Source organism: Podarcis pityusensis (genome assembly GCF_964106645.2).
Source record: "Podarcis pityusensis genome assembly, chromosome: 12".
Lineage (NCBI taxonomy): Eukaryota > Metazoa > Chordata > Lepidosauria > Squamata > Lacertidae > Podarcis > Podarcis pityusensis.
This window is the reverse complement of record NC_138037.1, coordinates 2,006,460-2,025,800: the sequence shown is the minus strand read 5'-3', so window position 1 is coordinate 2,025,800 and position 19,341 is coordinate 2,006,460. Positions and strand designations below refer to the sequence as shown.

Below are 19,341 nucleotides of genomic sequence, written 5' to 3'. Positions count from 1 at the left end.
GTGACAAAGCCAAAAGCAGGTTTGTTCTTATTTTAAAGTGGGGAATGGCTTCAGTGATTCATGCACGCTGGTATTTAGAATCCACAAGTTTTGCTGGCTATGTTCTATTAGAATGTTTGTGGAAAACATAAAAGGTTAGTACATTTTGTGCAAGAACAGCATGCAGGATCAGGCCAGTGGTGTATCCAGTCCAGTATCCTCTTTGGAACCAGAGTGGGAATCCCTAAAGATGGTGGGATTATCTAGTGGGGTGATATCAAGCCGGGGCAGGGAGGGGAGTGGGGCTCTGGAGGTGTAAATAACTACTTCTTCTTCTTCTTCTTTGGCGGGCGATCCCTCGTAACTGAGTAAGATTGTCTTCCCTAAACAAGGTTTTAACAGTGAGTCCATAAGCAACAGTGGAGACCATTTCTGGATCCACACATCCTTCCACAGTGGGGACATAGGTTTCCGAGCAGGAGTTGATCACAGTGTGGATTTGCCAAGTGTGCCTTCCTCTTAGTGCGTTTCTCCCTTGCGTCCTGAGTTCGAGCGTCTTCAAAACCCATAACACCTTTGGTAAAGGCTGTTCTCCAATTGGAGCACTCGCAGGCCAGTGTTTCCCCGTTGTCGGTGTTTATACTACATTTTTTTAGATTTGCTTTGAGAGAGTCTTTGAACCTCTTTTGTTGACCACCAGCATTACGCTTTCCATTCTTAAGGTCGGAATAGAGTAGTTGCTTTGGAAGACGATCATCAGGCATCCGCACAACATGACCAGTCCAACAAAGTGGATGTTGAAGAATCAATGCTTCAACACTGGTGATCTTGGCTACTTCCAGTACACTGGTATTAATTTACCTGTCTTCCCAGGTGATGTTTAAAATTTTCCGGAGACGCCATAGATGGAATTTTGCTGAACTGATTGAACTAAATAGTTTTAATTGGATTTTGAATAAATATGCAATTATTTATTACCATTTCAAATGCTATTGTGTTGTTATCTTCCTTAGTGGGTCGTGCAAACCACTGTTCTGAATAATGCTTTTTAACTGGGGATGAGTTTATGGAACCGAGGCGCCAGTGCGCTCCCTGATTGTTTGGCAGCCACTGGAATTGACACATGAGATTCCCTCTAGAAAGGACAAATCCACGCCACACATTCAAAGCACAGGATTTCCCCCAAAGAACTCTGGGAACTGTAGTTTCCCCTCTCACAGAGATACCATTCCCAGCATCCTTAGCAAACTGCAGTTCCCAGGATTCTTTAGCAGTCATGTGGTTTAACTGTCTCGCTGCGCTTAAAAGGTAAGGCGTTGGCGCTGCTATTCCTCCTTTCTCTCCCCACAGCAAACGAGTTGAGGCCTTCCGACGTAGGCCTCATGGGCTTCCCGCAGAACTACTTCTCCCATGATGCCCTGAGCGGAAGAGCCTCTCGCGAGAGGTAAGCCGCGAAACCCGGCCGCCATCGCGAGATTCCCCTCCCACGCTTCTCGGGCAAACGGGACGGCGCCCCATTTCCTGCCTCTGCGCCCGGCGGGAACTCGCTCTCCCATGATGCCGCGCGGCGGGTTCCTTTCCGCCAATCTCCTTTCAGAGTCCGGGCGGGGTAAGGCGGGAGAAAGAGGAAGAAGGTCCGCGAGGAGAAGCAGGGAAGCGGAAGTGCGTGTATTGTGGAGGGCGGAAAGGGGCGGGGCTTGGGGGGAGAGAGCGAGCGGGCCTTTCCGGTTCCTTCATCCGGGTCCTTTCTGCTCTATTAAAATAAAAAATAATCTAGATATACACCTATATGTATATATAACAGGCGACGGGGAGAAGGGGGAGGAAAAAGGGAAAAGAAAAGACGAGGCCTCGCCCCTCCGCCGCGTGACGTCATCGCGTGAGGTCACCGGGCCCGGCGATGATGCGTCGGTGACGCGGGCCTCGCGTCCGCCACGGCCGGGGACCGTCACGGTGTTGCTATGGCAACACCGCCTGCTGGGTCAGGGGGTCACCGCGCGGCCTGGTGAGCGGGGCGGGGGGGCAGGGAGAGGGCCGGGGGGGCCGGCGGGGCGGGGGCGAGGGAAGGGCGGGCCGAGGGGCGCCGGGGGGGCAAGGCGCAGCCCCCCGAAAGAGGGAGAGGCCTCGCGGGTGGGGGGGGCGCAGGGGAAGCCCCTCCGCGGGAGGAGGGAGGGGGGCCTCCCTGCGTAGCTGGATAAAACCCGGGTCTGGACCCTTCACCCCCCTCCCCACTCAGCCACCCCCTCAGAGGGTCTCCAAAGCCCCTCCCTCCTTCCTCTCTTTCTGCCCCCCCCGGGAGTGCTGCCCTCCCTCCTCCCCATGGCACCCCGATAGGGCGGTGTGGGCTCCCCTCTGCGTCCGCGGGCATTGAATACCTTTCTCCCTCCCCCCCCCGCCCAGTTCCTCCCGAATTCCTGAAGTTTCCCCTGCACAAAAGGCTGGCTCCGGAGCAGATCGCCCGTTTCCCTAGCCAGGGTCGATGGGTGGGCCTGGGGCACCTTTGGGTGGTGCCACCTTCCCGCCTTATTCGTTCATTTTGAGCCAACGTTGCCCCGGAGCTTCAGGGTTTAGGTTGAGGCTTCCCAGCCCTCCTCCTGGGCCTGGAGAGGACAGGGCTGGCTGCCCTTAGCCGGGGCCAAGATGGGCTTGGGGGCCTTCCAAACTTGTGGAAATGATGGATGCAGTGGGTAAGAGGGAGCCGGCGACCTTTTTTATCTGAATGGGGAAACCTGGAAATGCCTGTAATTCAAAAAGGGCCTCTCTCAGTAGGCATTCATATTCACCTGAACTTTGGCAGCTTTGTACCTGTAAAATGGGGGTTATTAGGTGCCCATTCGCACTTTTTCCATAGATGGACACAGCCTCTGGTTGTCCCTGGAGTCAGGGCAGTAGTGGTAGAATTATAGGACAATCCTTTGCATGTCTACTGTGAATGAAGTTTAATCAAGTTAAGTGGGAATTTCTCCTGGGTAAGTGTTTTAGCTGTTGAGTGCGAAAACCCCCCAACCTATTATTTCAAGATACAGGGTCCCAAGCTTCTAGATATAGCTTCTAGAGAACTGGAAATTTCAAAGGTTGATGTTCAGCACAATCCTGTGCTCGTTTACTTGGAGGTAAATTCCATTGTGTCCAGCAACTCAGCCTTCCTCGCTAAAGCATGGGCAGCACTGCAGCCTTAAATGGCCAACTCTTTTCTTTTGACTCTTTTGATTCACCAACCCCAAACCAGAGCCAAGTTGAAAAATAGTTTAAAATTGACTTGCCTAGTCACCTTTGAAATGTGATGCTGGTGATCAGAACATGAGGGTTTCTTCCAACCTGGCTAGGCTGGTGCTGGAAAAAAGAAGCAGGTAGTTACCAGAGTGGAAAAAAAGCAAAGATTTCTCTCTAGCCCTTGAGCCTTGGCAGAAAGTTGCCCTTGCAGTTCAGTTGGAAAACGTGCGGATGGCAGAGGTCAAAAAGATATTTGCAGCCTCTGGGGACAAGTGAGGGAATTGCTGTTGTATTTCTGGGTCCGCTGCTAAAAATGGCTTGTTTTCTGCTCTGTGGGTTGTGCTGGGAAGGCTGCAGTGGGGCTGGCTGGCGGGTGGGGCTTTGGGGCTGCGTTGGAGGAGCTTGGGCTGTCAGGAGTGGAGCTTTGTTCACTGTCAGGCCAGTTCTCCAGTTTCTTTCCTGGATCCTTAACTGGCTTCTAGATTTTCCTTGAGTGCTTCTGGCCGTGGTTTGGGTTTCCCATCTTGACAGCAAAGTGTGGCAGGAAGCGATTAACCTCAGCTTGATAAGGTTAACTGCTGCACAACTTTCGATTCCTTAAACATTTTGTACTAAGAAAGGATTTGTCTTTCTAGTCCCCTCATTAATCAGTTCAGATTTCAAAGCTTTTGTCTGAAAGAGAGCACCTTTCCCAAGTGGAAGAAACCTTATGTGAAAGTTTTTGTAATTTGCTTATGGGCAAAAACTATCTTGGCCAGACGCGTTCCTCTGGCTGTTGGAATGGGTCTGTGCCTTTGAATGGACATGGCAGAAGAACTGTGGAATGGCCGCAACAGCAGATCCTGCTTCCACCTGTCTTCCAGAGAAGGCAGTTTTGGAATGGGAACCTCCAGAGACTGTAAGGAGCAGCCTGAGAAAGAATGATGGGGCAGGCTGGACAGCTGCTCCCTCCTCATTCTGTCTGCCAGGCTGGACCAAGAGAGAGTGGGGACTTGGGGTGGCGTTGCTGGAGGCAATTCCTTCCTTTTCCCACCCCCTGCAGACCATCTTTTATGCTGATTCCTGTCCCTTGGAACAAGGCATCCCCCCCCCCTTGGTGAGAGTGTTTCACTGTGTCCTTCACATTCTTCTTCAAGAATTCACATTCTTCTTCAATTTCCTTTGCCAAAGCTCTTCCAGTTAATGTGTATCCACTTTCTCTGCTGTGACCCCATCTTGTTGAGCAACTCTTGTTCTCTTTGGTACGGCTGCAGTTCAGTGGGCAAGCTATTAAGTTTCAGTTTTGAAACCCAGGTTCACCACCTTGGAAGGTGGTGGACTTCCCTTCTTTGTTTGAGGTTTTTAAACAGTTTGGATGGCCATCTGCCAGGGATTTTTAGCTGCGATTCTGGTATTGTAGGAAGTTGGACTACGTGACCCTTTGGATCCTCTGCAGTTCTATGATGCTGTGATTCCCCACTCAGCTCCAACATTTGCTTTGCTACCTTTGACTCTGCCTAAGCCACCATATGAATGAAAAGTAACTTTCCTAAGGGCCAGGAACATCTGCAAGAACCTTTTTGAAGAAAAAAGAAACTCGACATTCAGGATGCTGTCCAAGATTCCAAGGCTGTGTTTTCTGGGTCAGATTCTGCAGTGCCCTGAGATCTTGGGATCAGGCAGTTATAGCAAGGGTTGAAAGACAATGGATCAGAAGACAGCTGAGGCTATAGGGAAAGATGTGTCTGCAGAGGCTCAGGGAAAGAGGTCTTGCTGTGTCAGGAAGCCCCCAAGTGGGAAACGAAAGCAAGGACTCTCTTGTGGGCTAGTGCTTCACAGCCAAAGGTATTCTGTGGCATCCATGAGACTGCAGAAAGCCACCATTTCTAGTAGCCATCAAGGATTTGTCTAATCCTCTTTTTAGTGGCCACCACTAAGTCTTCTGGCAGCAAATTCCACGAGTGAATTGAGCATCATCCAAAGAAGTCCTTTCCGTTTCTTGTCTTCAATCCCTTGCCCGTAAATTTCATTGAATTATCTTGCTATTTATTACACATATTATGCCTCTAAGGTTGCAAATCCTTTTCAAGGTGTACAAGTAAAATAAAAACCACACAGTGTGGTTGCTATGAAGCAATGGCAAAGCATTTTTTTAAAAACCTCATCACTGGTGGCAGAACTCCCTCTGTAGTATTTGGGAGCAGAGGGTGTTACTTTGGCCTGCCTGTCTCTGCCCTCTATCATTGCCTGAGGTAGTCTGAGGGGGGAGGGGGAGATTCCCTCCCTCCACTTTCTTATAGAATCATAAATTTGTAGGCATGGAAACAACCCAAAGGGTTATCCAGTCCAACTTGCTGTAATGCATAATTTTTTTACCATGCATAATTTTATAACTGTCCACCATATCCCTTCTTACTATTTTTTTTAATAGTGGACGGTCACCCCATATCAAAAAAACAAGTAGTGTACAGCCAGGAAACTCATCAGGAAGAGGCTTCTGCTCGTTTGTGTTGTGGTTTCCTTTACCTTTTCTTTGTTTTTTTGATACGGAGGGACCCAGACTCCTTCGCATACAAAACGCAGCAGCTATATTTCTGGGCAGGAACTGTAGAATTGCAGAGTTTGAAGGGACCCCCAAGGGCCATTTAGTCCCTGACTCTGCCACCGTAGTCCTCAGCCTGTTCTTTGGCATCTACTGTTGCTTCCTTTCATGTTCTCTATGGTCTTGCAGTTCACAGGTCGCTCTCCCCACCTCCCCATGTGGTGTCTGTGTGTCTGCAAACAGAGAGGAGACCTGGCAGCATGTCTGTGCTGTTGTCTCCCCTGCAAGCATTTCCAAGAGAAAGGGTACCTTTTATTGGGCCAGCTTGTCTCCCAGAGGCTGCAAATGAGCTTATGAAATGTATATTCTTTCTTGAGTTTCTGTGTTCGGTGTGCAGCAATGAACATAAGAAGAATCTGCTAGTGGCCAGTGGCCCATCTAGTCCACGGCAGCCGGCCAGATGCCCCAACGGTTGAATCTAGTGCTTTCAAAACAGCAAAAAAACCCAAGCCATTTGCTTTGCACAGAGACTCAGAGAAATTGAGCAAAGCTAGATGATTTGCAGGGGGCTTGGGTTACACTGGGCCTCAGCACCCTGTTTGCTTAACCTCTTCTCCTCCCGGTTGATGCAGGGCCTTTCAGAAAGAGCAGCAAAAATAAACCGCCAGAAGGATGGTCAGACTCGCAAGACGAATCCCATTTGCCTTTCAGTTGCCGAGGAGAAACATGGTCTCCCTTCCCTGGATAACTGTCCTAGGAAATGCCTGCAAAGGGGGCTGCCCAGGTAGGGTGAGGGCAGGGGGAGTCGTGGGTTGGAGCTCTCTGGGGCAGCTGCTTCTTGCCTTCTGACGCCTTGCTTGGGGAAGGCTCCTCAGACCCTGTGCCCTAACTGGCCCTCCAGCAGTTGTCATCAGACTCCCATCAGCCCTGAACATTGACCATTCTGCCTGGGGCTGATGGGATGCCATCATCTTCTGGTGGGCGCCATGTTGACTATCCCCGCCCTGTGCACTTTGATGGGCATGGCTTGGCTCCAATTGGATGCAGCCATTTGATGGTGACTAGTGCTAGGCGTGTAGGGCTTCCTCCCACAGATATGGTGGGGGTGGGGGGGCCCCCAATGCGAAGCACACACAACATACACACAGAACCTAAGCAGAGCCTGCAGGATCAGGCCAATGCCCCACCCAGTCCAGCTTTGGTATGGCTCCTCCTCCTATAAGCTTTGATATTTTATCTCGCAACAATACTTTACAACAGTCTTCCGAGGACAGACGTTAAGCCAACCAGCCTGTAATTTCCAGGATTCCCCCTTAGATCCCTTTACAAAAACCGTTGCCACAATGGATACTTTCCAGTCCTCAGGCATAGAGGCTGATCTGAGGGACAAGTGACATATTTTTTTGTTAGCAATTCCACATTTGAGTTATTTGAGGTGCTGCATCTAATCTTTCTCCCCATCATGAACCTGTAGCGTTCCTGCTGGGTCCTCAGTGGCACAACACCAGCTCTAGGGAAGCTTTTAATGTTTGATGTATTACTGCATTTTAATATTTGGTTGGAAGCCGTCCAGAGTGGCTGGGGAAGCCCAGCCAGATGGGCGGGGTATAAATAATAAATAATAAATCATTATTTATTATTCTATTTGAATGCAGAAAGCCCCAGGTTCAGTCCTTGAAGGGTCTCCTGTCATTCCTGGCCATTGGCCATAAACATCCTGTTCTCTCTGCGGCCACCTAGATGCCTCAGTGGGAAACCAGGGAGCAGAGCATGATCCCCAGAGCCCTCTGGATACCTTGTTGCCGTCAACCTTTGAGGCGGGCCATAGCCACCCTGGCCATGCTGGTGGGGCTGATGGGAGTTGTAGTCCAGCCACATCTGGGGAGCACTTCACTGCCCATCTCTGCTTGTCCGAGGCTGTGGCTTTGGTATAAGGTGGCTCCTGCCGCTCCCGGGTTGGGCTTCCTGGTCTTGAGGCGGCTTCCTCAGAGTAGGGCAAGTGCTGACCAGTCCATCTTGTTGCAGCAGGTGACGTCTGAGCCTGCCCTGGTCTGCGTCTCCCCGGAGGAGGTCCCGGAGAATCCGCAAGGAGTCGGTGGGTGTGGTGATGGAGAACTACGAGCTGGTCACTTCCCTGGGTAAGACGCCGCTGGTTTTGTTTGGGGGAGGCAGTTGCTTGCCAAAAGCTTTGTGTCTTGCCTGTTGGGAGCCTCAGAAAGGCTTGGCTCCTCGTTCACGCTGGCTCTGCTCAAGAGGGACAGAGAAACTACCATTCAACTGCAGATAGCTAATACAGTGGTACCTCGGAAATCAAATGGAATCCGTTCTGGAACTCCGTTTGACTTCTAAAACATTTGGAAACCGTGGCGTGGCTTCCTGCAGCCAATTGGAAGCCGTGTAAGCTGCGTCGGACATTTGAGCTCCAGAGAACGTTCGCAAACCGGAAAATTCACTTCTGGGGTTGCGGTGTTCAGGAGCCAAAATGTTTTGAGTCACAAGGCATTCGGGATCCAAGGCACGGCTGTATTGTGAGGGCCAGAGGGTCAGTCAGCCTCTTTCCTGCCAGTTGTTAGGTCTCCACTCCAGGCAGCAGAGGCCCCCCCAGGTGAAGAGCCAGCACAGCTCCCACCTAGCTTGTGATGTTGGAGCCCAGCGCTGAGGTTTCAAGAGCATGTTTGGTGGCGGCTGGCTCAGTCTGCTTTGGTGCAGGAGTCTGCTGGATCTGGCCAGTGGCCCATCCAGCCCAGAATCCTGATGGCCCCCCCAAATGCCCATCATGGGGAAAACCCGCAAGCAGAATCTGAGCACGACAGCAGCTCTCCCCCGTCCTTTGGTTTCTGGCAACTGGGATTCAGAAGCATCGCTGCCTCTGACTGTGGAGACCAGAGCCACCACGGCCATTACCCATTAATAGTCCTCTCCTCCAGCAGCTTGCCATCCATTTGCTTCTGTGTGTAGATGTGATTCTGTGGTAGATATTTTTACCGGAAAGAAACCCTCTGCCTTTAATATCCTGTCCTGGGGTGTGGTGGGGTACAGGGGGCCGCCTCTCCAACGCATCTGCATTCAAGGAGTGCTCCTTTCTCTGTGCCAGGTGTGGAAACCTGAGTCAGCCTTTTAAAAGCCACCGCAATGGAGCGTAATGGTGTTCCTCCCTCTCCAGGCTACCCGGTTCTCAAACCTGATCTCCTGTCTCGGATCGAGCGTGCTGGAGAGCAGTGTGTTGGAGATCAGCTGGACTCTAGCAGAGGGATTCCAACAGATCCCTGCCCAGGTAAGCCACGAAGCAGAGTGGCAGAATGGATCACCTTCATCAGTTTTGTTGAATTAATCAAACTAAATTTGGTTTGGAATATTTGTGCAATTAATTGTTAACTGTTTCTAATTTTATTGCGTTATCAAATTCCTTAGTGGGTCGTATTCAGAACTGCTGTTCTGAATAGTGCTTAAGAGTAGGGTTGGGGCGGTGGGGTTGAGTGTGTGGAACTAAGGGGGCTGAAACAGAGATAAAAGCCACAGAGGCCATGACCAGAGTTTCTGGAGGCCCTTTGCAGACAATGCCTGTGGTACCCTTTGGCTTCGGTCACTCTGCAGGTGTGGCCCCTTCTTCCAAGTCTTCCTGTTGGCCAAGAAGGCAAGTGCAGGTTTTTCACACAGAGAGCACAGCAAAACTAACCGCTTCTTCCCTGTGCCAGGCTACCGGTTCTTCAAACCTGAGAGCTTATCCTGGATTGAACGGTGGGAAGAGCTTGGCGTCACGGATCGCCAGAAGCTGGAGGAAGGCAAGCTGTGCACAGGCTCCTGCCAAGGTGAGGAGCCATCCTGCAGAGGGTGTTGCCTATTGGTTGACTCCAGCAGCAGTTTTGGTTGCCAGGCCAATGGGGAGGCAGCCTGTGGCCCTTCAGGTGGCATTGGACTTCAAGTCCCATAATCCCTGGCCAGGGACTCTGCTGGTGAAGGGGACTGATGGGAGCTGGGAGCCTGACAATATTTGGGAGAGCCAGTTCTGTTCTAAAATAATAAATAATGAGGCACACATTTATCTACCATTCTCTGCAGCCACAGCAGGTGCTGTGATTTGCCAGCCGTTTGACCTCACCCCTGGAGGTGCACTCCATTGTCTCTTGAGACAGGCGGATAAGAACAACCTATTTATTCTTTTTAAAAAATGGTTTGCCCCCCTTCCAGCCCTGAATGTACAGGCTGGATGTTGTCTGAATCGTTGCCTGCGTAAAAATATGGCATGTTGTGCCCCAAACATTCACGGCATACCTCCTTATTCTTCTTATTTAGTTGGTTTCTTATTGTTTACATATATTTATAACATAGCAAGTATAGCAACAGAGGCCAGATAAAAGCAGAAAAGAATATCCAGAAATAAACATATAGGAACAAAGTTCCATTCCAAAATAAAAAATAATAATTAATTAATACCACCAGGTTCCAAGTAACACAAGTGGGCTTACGTTATCCTGCACCTTATTACTTCAGTTTATTATAAAAACAGTCCATTAATTGATAAATACATTGCCTTGTTGTCTGCCCTGTCTGGTTCTCACCATATATGCAAGCTTAACCATGCCTACCATATCCCAGATTGCTTTATACATTCTCTCATAAACTTAGGAGTGGCCTTTGATTCTTCTTCCGGGAGAATTGGAGCACAAAACGAAGCTCCTCTGTTCTTCTGCAAAGGCCTCCTTGAGCTGTGTTCCTCTCGCCCCTTCTCATGCTTCCTTTTCCACCTCTTTTTCTCCCTTTCTCTCTTCCCGCCCCCTTCAGGAGCAGCCGGCCGCGGCAAGGCCATCAAGGAGGAGGAAGGTGGCCAGAAGGGCTTTGTGGCCAGCTTGGAGCGCTACCAGCTCTTCCCCGACAGCTCCCGTGCGGGCCTTTTCCTGGCGCCCAACGCCGCCCAGCTACGGGCGCAGCAGCCTCGTGTCAAGAAGGAGGAAGCGGCCTCGTGTGAGCCTGGCCTCTGCGGCCCCGGGCGCCCCTCTCAGGGCCTGGGCTCGGGCCCCTTCGCCTGTGTGGTTTGCGGGAAGTGCTTCCGCCAGAAGCAGGGCCTCATCACGCATGGGCGCATCCACACGGGCGAGAAGCCCTACCCCTGCCTGGAGTGCGGCAAGCGCTTCCGCCAGCGCCCCAACCTGCTGACGCACCAGCGGGTCCACACGGGCGAGCGGCCCTTCCCCTGCCTGCGCTGCGGCAAGCGCTTCAGCCAGAAGGCCAACCTGGCGGCCCACCAGCGCACCCACGCCGTCCAGGAGGGGCTGATCGCCCCGGAGCCCAAGACGCCCGTGCCGCGGGGCAGCCGCCAGACGGAGAAGCCTTTCCCCTGCAACGTCTGCGGGAAGAGCTTCAGCCAGCGGCCCAACCTCATCACCCACCAGCGGATCCACACGGGCGAGAAGCCTTTCGCCTGCACCGAGTGCGGGAAGCGCTTCAACCAGCGCGCCAACCTCATCACCCACCGCCGCATCCACTCGGGCGAGAGGCCCTTCCCCTGCGCCACCTGCGGCCGCCGCTTCAGCCAGAAGGGCAACCTTGCCGCCCACCAGCGCACCCACTCCCAGCAGAGGCCCCACGCCTGCTCCTGCTGCCCCAAGCGCTTCAAGGGAGAGTCGGCCCTGCGAGCGCACCAGAGGACCCACCGGCAGGTCCTGGGAGCTGACCCCCTGGCCGGAGCCCTCTTGGCGGTGGCTCCCGGCCTCCAGCAGCAGGCCCCGCTCCCCGGGGACCCCACCTCGGCCGCGCAGAGGGCCACGCCGGCCCCCCGCCAGGATCTGCCCGGGGACCCCACTCCGGGCGTTCATCGGGCTGCCCCCTCCGCACAGCAGGCGCAGCAGCAGCCGCAACAACAGCAGCAGCAGCCCCAGCAGCAGCAACAGCACGGAGCCCCTCATGGGCCACAGTCTCTTCCCGCGGACCCTCCACCCGGTCCCCACGCAGCAGCGGGCCCCGCTGGACACCTTCAGGGTGTGGCCCCCGGCTCAGAGCAAGGGCCGAAGCTGAGTGCCCCGCCGGCCGTGATGGACCCCCACGCCGAGATGCTCCACTGCCAGCGCCGGCTGAGCCTGCCGGCGCTGCCCACCTCCAGCGCCCATTCCGTGGTGCCCATGGGGCAACCGCAGCCCATCACCACCAAGCCCAAGAGCCTGGTGGGACCGCGGCTGGATGCCCCCAGCGAAATGCTCCACTGCCTCTGCCACGCCAGCAGGGCCTCCCTGGTCATTCCTCACCCGCCACACCTGGGGCAGCTCCAGGCGGGCGCCAGGGACGCGCCTGGCCGCGCCTGGCTGGGCATCCCGTGCCCGGCCCGCACCCTGCAGCTCCAGCAGGGGGCCCAGGGCCACCCCGCTGCCCCCAACCCGAGACTCTGCTCCATCCCGGATTCCCTGCGATAGTTTCCTCCTCCCCAAAGACGGGCGCTGTGCAAGCACAGATTGGTGGGGGCTGGGCTTGGCCCTCCCCACAAAGGACCTCCCACACATAAACAGCCCTCGGCGGTGGGGCAAGGCGGTGGGGCTCATGCATGTATTGTGGACAGGAGACCCCTCAGCCTGCACCAACCCCCCCAAATCTTGAGACACGTGCAAAACCCCCTCTTTGCTCCTGCATCTCCTGGCACAGAAAAAGATCGATCTTTCTTGCAGCGCCACCAGACTTCTCCCCCTAGAAGCTTGAGCCCGCGGGGGTGTCATTGTGCCAAGTGTATTTTCTTCATCCCTACAATCCCGCCCCCCCGGCATGTACCACATCCGCCTCCCTCCACCCCAGGAACCAGCGGAACTCCCCTCGACCGCCTCGTGCAGCACAGATGCGGCGGAAATCTGCCTCCCCCAGGGGAGGCGAACGGGGCCCTGCGAGCAGGCAGCGCCTCCAGACTGGCAGGCAGCAACGTTAGAGGGCCTTCCTTTGAAAAGAGGACTCTGGAGAGGACCTGCTTTCTTCCCCTCCTTCCACATGCCTGCTGTCGCCTAGCAAATTCCACCTGGGATCTCTCGCCTTCGGGGTCCAGAGTGGTGGGTGCAGGAGACGACAACGTCCTACGTGTGAAACTGGGAGATGCCTTAGCTGCCGTGCGAGGCCAGCCAGAGTTGACCAGCACACAAGAGCCACAGGAACAGCCGCTGCTGGACTCTGCAGGCCACTGTCTACCCGGGGATCTCGCTGCCTACCAGATCCCGGGCTCATTTCTCTCGTTTGCCCTGTGCAACTGAGGATACCGAATGCAGGAGATTCGGGTGACGAGGAACATTATCAGTCTGTTGCAGGAGCAACACGGATGGTTGGATTTTCCGGGGGTGGGGAGGGGGCGAACTTGTGCCAAGAACCCTTGCCCATAATCTCCACGCTCCCCTGCTTCCTCGCGGGCAGAGCAGACTCTAGGATGCCTCTCCTGCCCGGTGGCACTTTGCATGCTTTGCCTTTTCACAGAGAAGCGGGGCGGGTGGTTGAAGGAGGAAAGAAGCCCCGCCCCTCCAAAGACTGACAGAGGGGGGAGGAGGACTTCAGCATGCTTCAGAAGCGGCGCGTTGCTACGGAGCGGTCCGGATCCTGGGCGCAAGCAGCAAAGTCCACTCTGCGAGGAGAGCTGGGCTTCCTTTGTCTTCAGTCTGTGGAGGGGGGGCGGCGCTGGTGGGAAGCAGCCCCTCCACAAGGCCGTCCAATGAGCTCTGGGCAGCTGTGAAGAGGGGAGGCGCCTGCCTTGTTCCCAAACCTGGGTGCAACTGGTGGCCTAGAAGCGTCCAAAGCTGCCTTCCTTCCCCAGGCCCTGTTGCCCTCCGGGTGCTTTGGAGCACAAATCCCGTAGCTGGTGGGAGTTGTGCTCCAAAACACCCCGAGGGCACCAGGCTGGGACCAAGGCCGGTCTGTAGCGGAGGCGTGGATGAGGTATGGAAGCGTTGACCAAAGAGGAGGAGGAGGGGAGGGATGTCCAGGGGTCCCTCCTCTCGGGAAGGCTGGGTTGTGGGGCAGGAGAAGCAGCCGAAGCACTTTACATGTCACCCCCGTTAGGCCCCCTTGACCTCGGTTCTGCCTTCTGCCGCGTGGCTTGCCCCTCTGGCTTCCCCACTCTGTGTTGACTGGTCTGCAGAGACCGCGCTGGCCTGATGGGCTAGAGGGTTCTCTGCATTGGCTCAGTGGGCAGCCGTGTTGGTTTTTGGGTGTGCCAACGGGCTGCCTGTTCCTCCCCTGCTTTGCAGAGCAGGCCCCCAAACCTCCCCTAGGGATGCCACCCCTTAGAAGAAGGACCCCGGGCAACGAGAGGGGGAATCTGTGCCTTAAGCTCTCCGATCCTCGGCCCACTTTGTCAACCAGTCCTGGTTGGAGGGTGGCGTCGTGGTGGGGAGGGTGTTGACTGCACATAAAACCGGGCTGGGTGCTTTAGAAGCCGTGGGCAGGGCACACTTGGGGGGCAGAGGAGAGAGTTGTGGGATGCAAGAGGCATGAGAGCCCCAAAGGAGTCCAGGCTCCCACAGCGGGGAGAAGAAGGTGTGGAAACTGTGTGCCCCAGACAACGCTGGCTCTCTTTCCTTGAGGGGCTGCAGGCTGTCGGGTCGTCTTGGCCAGACTGTGCCCCGTTGAGGCCCGCAAGGGCTCTTGGATTCCCAGCTCCCACCAGGCCCAGCAGGCAAAGGCTGGTTGAGATGCTGAGTTGCCCAAAGGAAGAGAATCTGTGTGTGTCTGGGGGGGAAGCCCAGGTGGCGGGGGGGGGGGCAAAGACCCCCCATGCCAGAAAAGTGCAAAATGCCCAAGGAAAAAGCGGGTGGAAAGAGAAGCATGAGAGAGCCAGGATACATGCAACACAGCTGATAAAGTGATTGGATCCTCTAAGGTGTCTGTATCTCGCTATCCCTCTGGCTATCAGCCATTTTTGTGTGTGGCTTTGGGGGGGGGCAGTGCAAAGGGTTTATGTACTTATGGGCGCAAACAAAGGGGAAGCTCCCTGTGGCTGCAATGCAAAAGCAGGAGACCCTGTGGCTGATGCTTCTCGTCCTGTTACACGTTGCCCCTGACCCAGAGCGAGGCTGAAGAATTAATGTTCTGTCCTTTAGCGTTTGGGGAATGGTTTGTTCCCACCTCTCAAGGACCCGCTCTGATGTCTCTGGGGGTGGGGGAAGTACCTTGGGTTCAAGATGCAGGGGTCTTCTGTAGTTGGGAGGGATGCAACCCTTGCCCCGACCTCTGCACTGTGCAGCTTCCTAGCTCTGAGTAAAAGTCACCCCTTCCCCTGGAAGCTGGAGGAAAACCTGGGTCAGCTCTGGCCACAGGAACATCAAACGCCCCACCTCCCTCCCAGGCTCCCTTCTCCAGGCTGGGCATTCGTTCCAGGCTAAGGCTTCACTCCTAAACCACCTGAGCTGCTATGAAGGGATCCCAACTGGAGAAGGTAGCTCTCCACTCTGCAGAGGGCCCCTTCTTGCCCATGGTTTTAAAGAAGCCCTTGGAGGCAGTCCCGGGTCCAGGACAGCCGTGGGGAAAAGAGATGCTCTGCTTGTGCCTAGTGGATCTTTTGGGGCTGGTGACTTAAATGCAATGTGTGTGTTTGCTGGGAGGAGGCGTTGGGCACCAACCCCTTTGGGGAGGAGGGAGCAAAAGAACAATTGGGGTTGTGGGCAGCCAAGAAAGCTCTTTTCGGTCCTTGTGTTTGTGTCCGGTTGTTTGGCCTTCACCTTAGTGCTCTGTGCTGTAGGGGGTGTTCTTAGGGGGGAACACATTGGCGCAGACGTGCTTGCTTGGCATTTCCCCGGTTGCATGCTGAAACCCAAGCGGGTTGTTCTGGCCAGGGTGGGTGGGCATGAGAGGGGGCGGTGGCAGGGGGAGGCAGGAGCAGGGGGAGCTGGCTGCCGGCCTCTGGGGACAGGCCAGTGGTGTGCTGCCTGCAAAACTCTTCAGTCCAAGGATGCGGGAGGTGGGCTGCCCAGCCCCCTGTTCCAGTGTGTCAGTCCATCTCTGGACCCTTTAGAACCAGACAAGACGGTACTTCGTTGTGGCAGAGGCACCCTCCCCACTTCAAGTAGTCCTGGCATCCCTGGACCCTGGCGCGGGCCGCTTAAGAACTCGCGCTCCTTTCGTCTCCCTTCAGAGCCACTGGTGGCTACCAAAGCCGCAGTTGGGGTGTCAGATAGGCTGGACTCTTGAGTGCCCCAGTGAAATTCTGTTGCGTTTGGGGGGGCCTGTGTGCGCGTCTTGTTTTACGGGGAGCCGTTTCCTCCCCGCCCTTCCTTGCCATGCATTTTTGCTTACCCCAGCTTGCTTGAGCCGCCTCTTCACGCTCTCTGTCCTGCAGACAAAACTTCCTGAAGTGCACTTGCCCTCTTGCTCATAGCCCAGATTAGGTAGGCAAAGGGGTGTTGGTGGGTCTTTCCTCGAGGCCTGGATGCTTGGACCTTGACGAGGAGTTTCTGGCTCCTTCTAACTTTACATTTCTCCCCTCGCCATCGGCGATACCCAGTCTGTTGTGTTTGTTGTGGGGTGGGGGGGTTGTTAGTTTCTCGATTGATGCAAAGCTTATCAAGAAGGCTTCTGTTGCAGGCTCTGGGTCACTGGCATCCCACCCCCCTTGGTTATTTGCGACCCATAGTAGCTTAAGTGTTTCTTTCGCAGCTGCAGGGAGACCCCGACTCACCTGGGACCCCTGCTGCAGCCGCCAGCGGGCTCTTAGCCCTCTTGCAACCTGGTTTTGCGTATAAGGAGCTTCACCAACTAGGCAGCAGCCTTGGAGTGGCCTCAGCATCGCACGTCTTGCTACCCTGTGGTGACTTCTTGGCTCCTTTCTGTTGAACAGCTGCCTCCCTAGTTGCTGTCCCACCCCCACCCTGGACAGCTGTGTTACAGGCAGAAAATGCAACAGGTGAAGCTTACTGCATGCTGCTCAAGGCTGCAGCTGCCAAACGTCGGCCCATCACGGGCCTGCTAATTGAGGAGTGAAGGGGGAAACTGACGTGGGCAGACGATGGGGTCTTGCTTGTGCCGTTCCCTGGTTGCTCCTTACGGTCCAACCACAGGTTCCTCCCCAAGGCAGAATATTTGAGGATATGCAAAACAAACAAACACAACCCCACGCCAATACTTCAGCAAGTGTAAGTGGAAGAGAAGGAGGCTTGTTGGTTGGGTCAAAGTGGTCCTCGCTTCTTCCTGCCCTGCAGTTTGATGGACAGGATGAACTGAGCGATGGCTGGGCGTGTGGGATCCCTGGAAGAAAGAGTGTAAGACGGCCAAATGGTTCTGAGCGCCCACTGCTCCAAGTCCAGCCGTGCTTCAGTTAGAACCTCCCTTTTTGGATCTGCCTCCATCGTACATTTTAAACTGGCTCAGAACCTGTTTAACTGCCATTGCACCCGAGTAGGAGACTCTCTGGGGTCCCAGTTCAGCTAGTTGTGGCAAAGACCCATTGAAAGCAATGGGGCTTTCATCCTTCACAAAAACTAGGTGACTCAGTGTCCCCCGTGTCCCCCAGTTAAGGTAAAAAGTGTATAAAGAAAATGCAGTTTATATTTCAATAACTAACATCTCATAAACGCAGTAATATAAATCCTTGATGGACCAAGCTATCTTTTGACAAAATCAAAATTACTTGATGGCCGCCTTACTAAAAACCGAGCATCGCGCTGTAATAGAGCTTTGATTTTTGATTTGCAGTTGCTTAAAGGAGGAGAGCAAACTTGCATCGGTGTGCAAAACGTGTCCCAAATGCACTTTGGGAAGTATCCCAGTGGAGGCCTTTGACATTTTAAGCCTTCTCAGGTGGAGGATACTCGAAATATTTGACTCGGGGAAGTTGATTTGTTGGTCATGTCATGGTGCTAGCAAACCAGAACTCCTTTGCATGTTGGAGCAAAATGTTTTGTGTTCTCCTTTATGTAGTTGCAAATCAGAAATCAAAGCCTATTGAACTGGATGCTAGGTTTTTTAATAAAGCCATCAATGAAGGTGTTATCGAAACATTTGGCCCATTAAGGATTTCCAGCAGCAGGTCTCTTTGTGATAATTTCCGCCGCTGAAATTTAAAAAAAAAAAAATTCTCTGTGCGTTATTTTAACTCAGTTTCCCCAGCCCCAGTTCAGTGGGGCTTAAATCATGGCCAACTTGAGTTTGTTCTGAACTGTTGCTTCTATGAAGACGATGCTCCCTAAAATATAAACCTCTACAAAATCTCAGTTCTTCAGGATTCCTGTGTGCAGGACCTCCCAGTGGCTTAAACCGGTTTCGAACAGGCTTAATTTGTGCATGGCCAATGTAAGCTCCTTGTAGCTTCTGTGCTTGTCTGTTGTTTTGTTCTGTGGCTTGGAGGGGTGACTAGGCAGATGCAGAAAAGGCCGGAGAGGCTGGGAATCTTTGGGGAGCAGCGTGGGCCCAGCTGAGCTGGGGGAGAACCGCTTCCAGCCCCCCTCTGTGCTCTGGAGCGTGAAGCCAAAGCCTCTTGCCTGACACCCCCTTGCCCTGGACATTTGCAGTTTGGGCGCTGCAGGTGTCCGCGGCAGGTGAACCCACAAAAATTAAGTAGGACCGAAGAACACCATTGCCTTCCAGGATCAGAACCAGGTCCCAGCACTCTTGTCTCCAGTAGAGGGGCCAGCCAGCCAGCCAGGCTCCTGGGCGCGATGGCAATGGGCCTTTTCTGTTGTCCGCTGCATGTCTCTCCCCCCCACCGGCCAAGGGGGGCCATCCTATATCACCTCTGCACATGGAGGGTTCATTTAGACTGTCCTGACCCCCCATTTACTTGCCTCCTCCTTTCGATAAAGGACATTACATTCGCAGCCATCGCGGCATCCCACGGAAGCGCGGCAAAACCCACAAGCGAATAGCCCCGTCGTGTGCTGAAAATACTTTTTGTTCGTCCCGGACCCGCTGCCGACCGCTTGCATTGGACTTGCTTGACCCATCCGGATTTCAGCTGGACATTTGGGGCCGGGAGATCCCTGAAACCCCCCCCCCCATTATAAATCATGACTCCCTCTGTAGCCTGGAGGAGGACGGTTTCTATCTGGCAGTGTTGGGGTCCTCCAAGTTCTAGCCCAGGCAGGCAGCCGGCCGATGGAATGAGGTTGCAGTGGGATGGGGGGCAGCCAGCCTGGAGAGGGAGACGGGGGGAACAAGCCAGCAATAGTTGGCTGGAAACATTTCTGTGACGTTGCCAGAAAGCCCCCTCCCTTGCCCCCCCCTTCCCCCTGCCTCCTCCATAAGTTGCCTCCTTTTACGACATGTTGATAACTTCATCCCCATTAACCCAGACGGGCCCCTTAGGGCTATTCCAGATGTATTATTATAATAATTATTATGTTTTATTATTATTTTCTGAGCTATGTTTGTTTGCAATAAAGGCTTTCTTACAGTTGCTGGAGTGAGCATTCTGCTTGTGTGTGAGACACTGGCATGGTCTTGTGGGTAGAAGACATAGAGCCCCAGAATTGTAGGGTTGGAAGGGAACCTGGGGGTCATCTAGTCCAACCCCCTGCAATGCAGGAATCACAGCTCAAGAATCCCTGACAGATGGAACTGTGCCCCTGAAGGAGCAGGTTTGCAGCCTGGGAGTCATTTTGGACTCACAGCTGTCCATGGAGCTGCAGGTCAGTTCTGTGTCCAGGGCAGCTGTCTCCCAGCTCCATCAGGATGAGACCCTC

General features: G+C 54.1%; 1 protein-coding gene across 7 annotated transcripts; it reads left to right on the top strand.

Moving 5' to 3' along the window:
* Positions 1 to 1,572: 1,572 nt before the first annotated feature.
* Positions 1,573 to 19,055, top strand: LOC308459724 (uncharacterized protein). 7 transcript variants are annotated; one of them, XM_080975326.1, is made up of 6 exons: positions 1,573 to 1,641; positions 6,346 to 6,497; positions 7,739 to 7,851; positions 8,877 to 8,987; positions 9,409 to 9,522; positions 10,496 to 19,055. In XM_080975326.1, the coding sequence occupies exons 3-6, from the start codon at positions 7,821 to 7,823 to the stop codon at positions 12,115 to 12,117; spliced, it is 1,878 nt and encodes a 625-aa protein (XP_080831452.1). In that variant the 5' UTR covers positions 1,573 to 1,641; positions 6,346 to 6,497; positions 7,739 to 7,820; the 3' UTR covers positions 12,118 to 19,055. The 7 variants fall into 7 exon arrangements, with proteins under 7 accessions (XP_080831452.1, XP_080831454.1, XP_080831449.1 ...); XM_080975328.1 differs by lacking the exon at positions 1,573 to 1,641 and adding an exon at positions 1,664 to 1,984 and having other exon boundaries at positions 7,742 to 7,851; XM_080975323.1 differs by lacking the exon at positions 1,573 to 1,641 and adding an exon at positions 1,664 to 1,984.
* Positions 19,056 to 19,341: the final 286 nt, after the last annotated feature.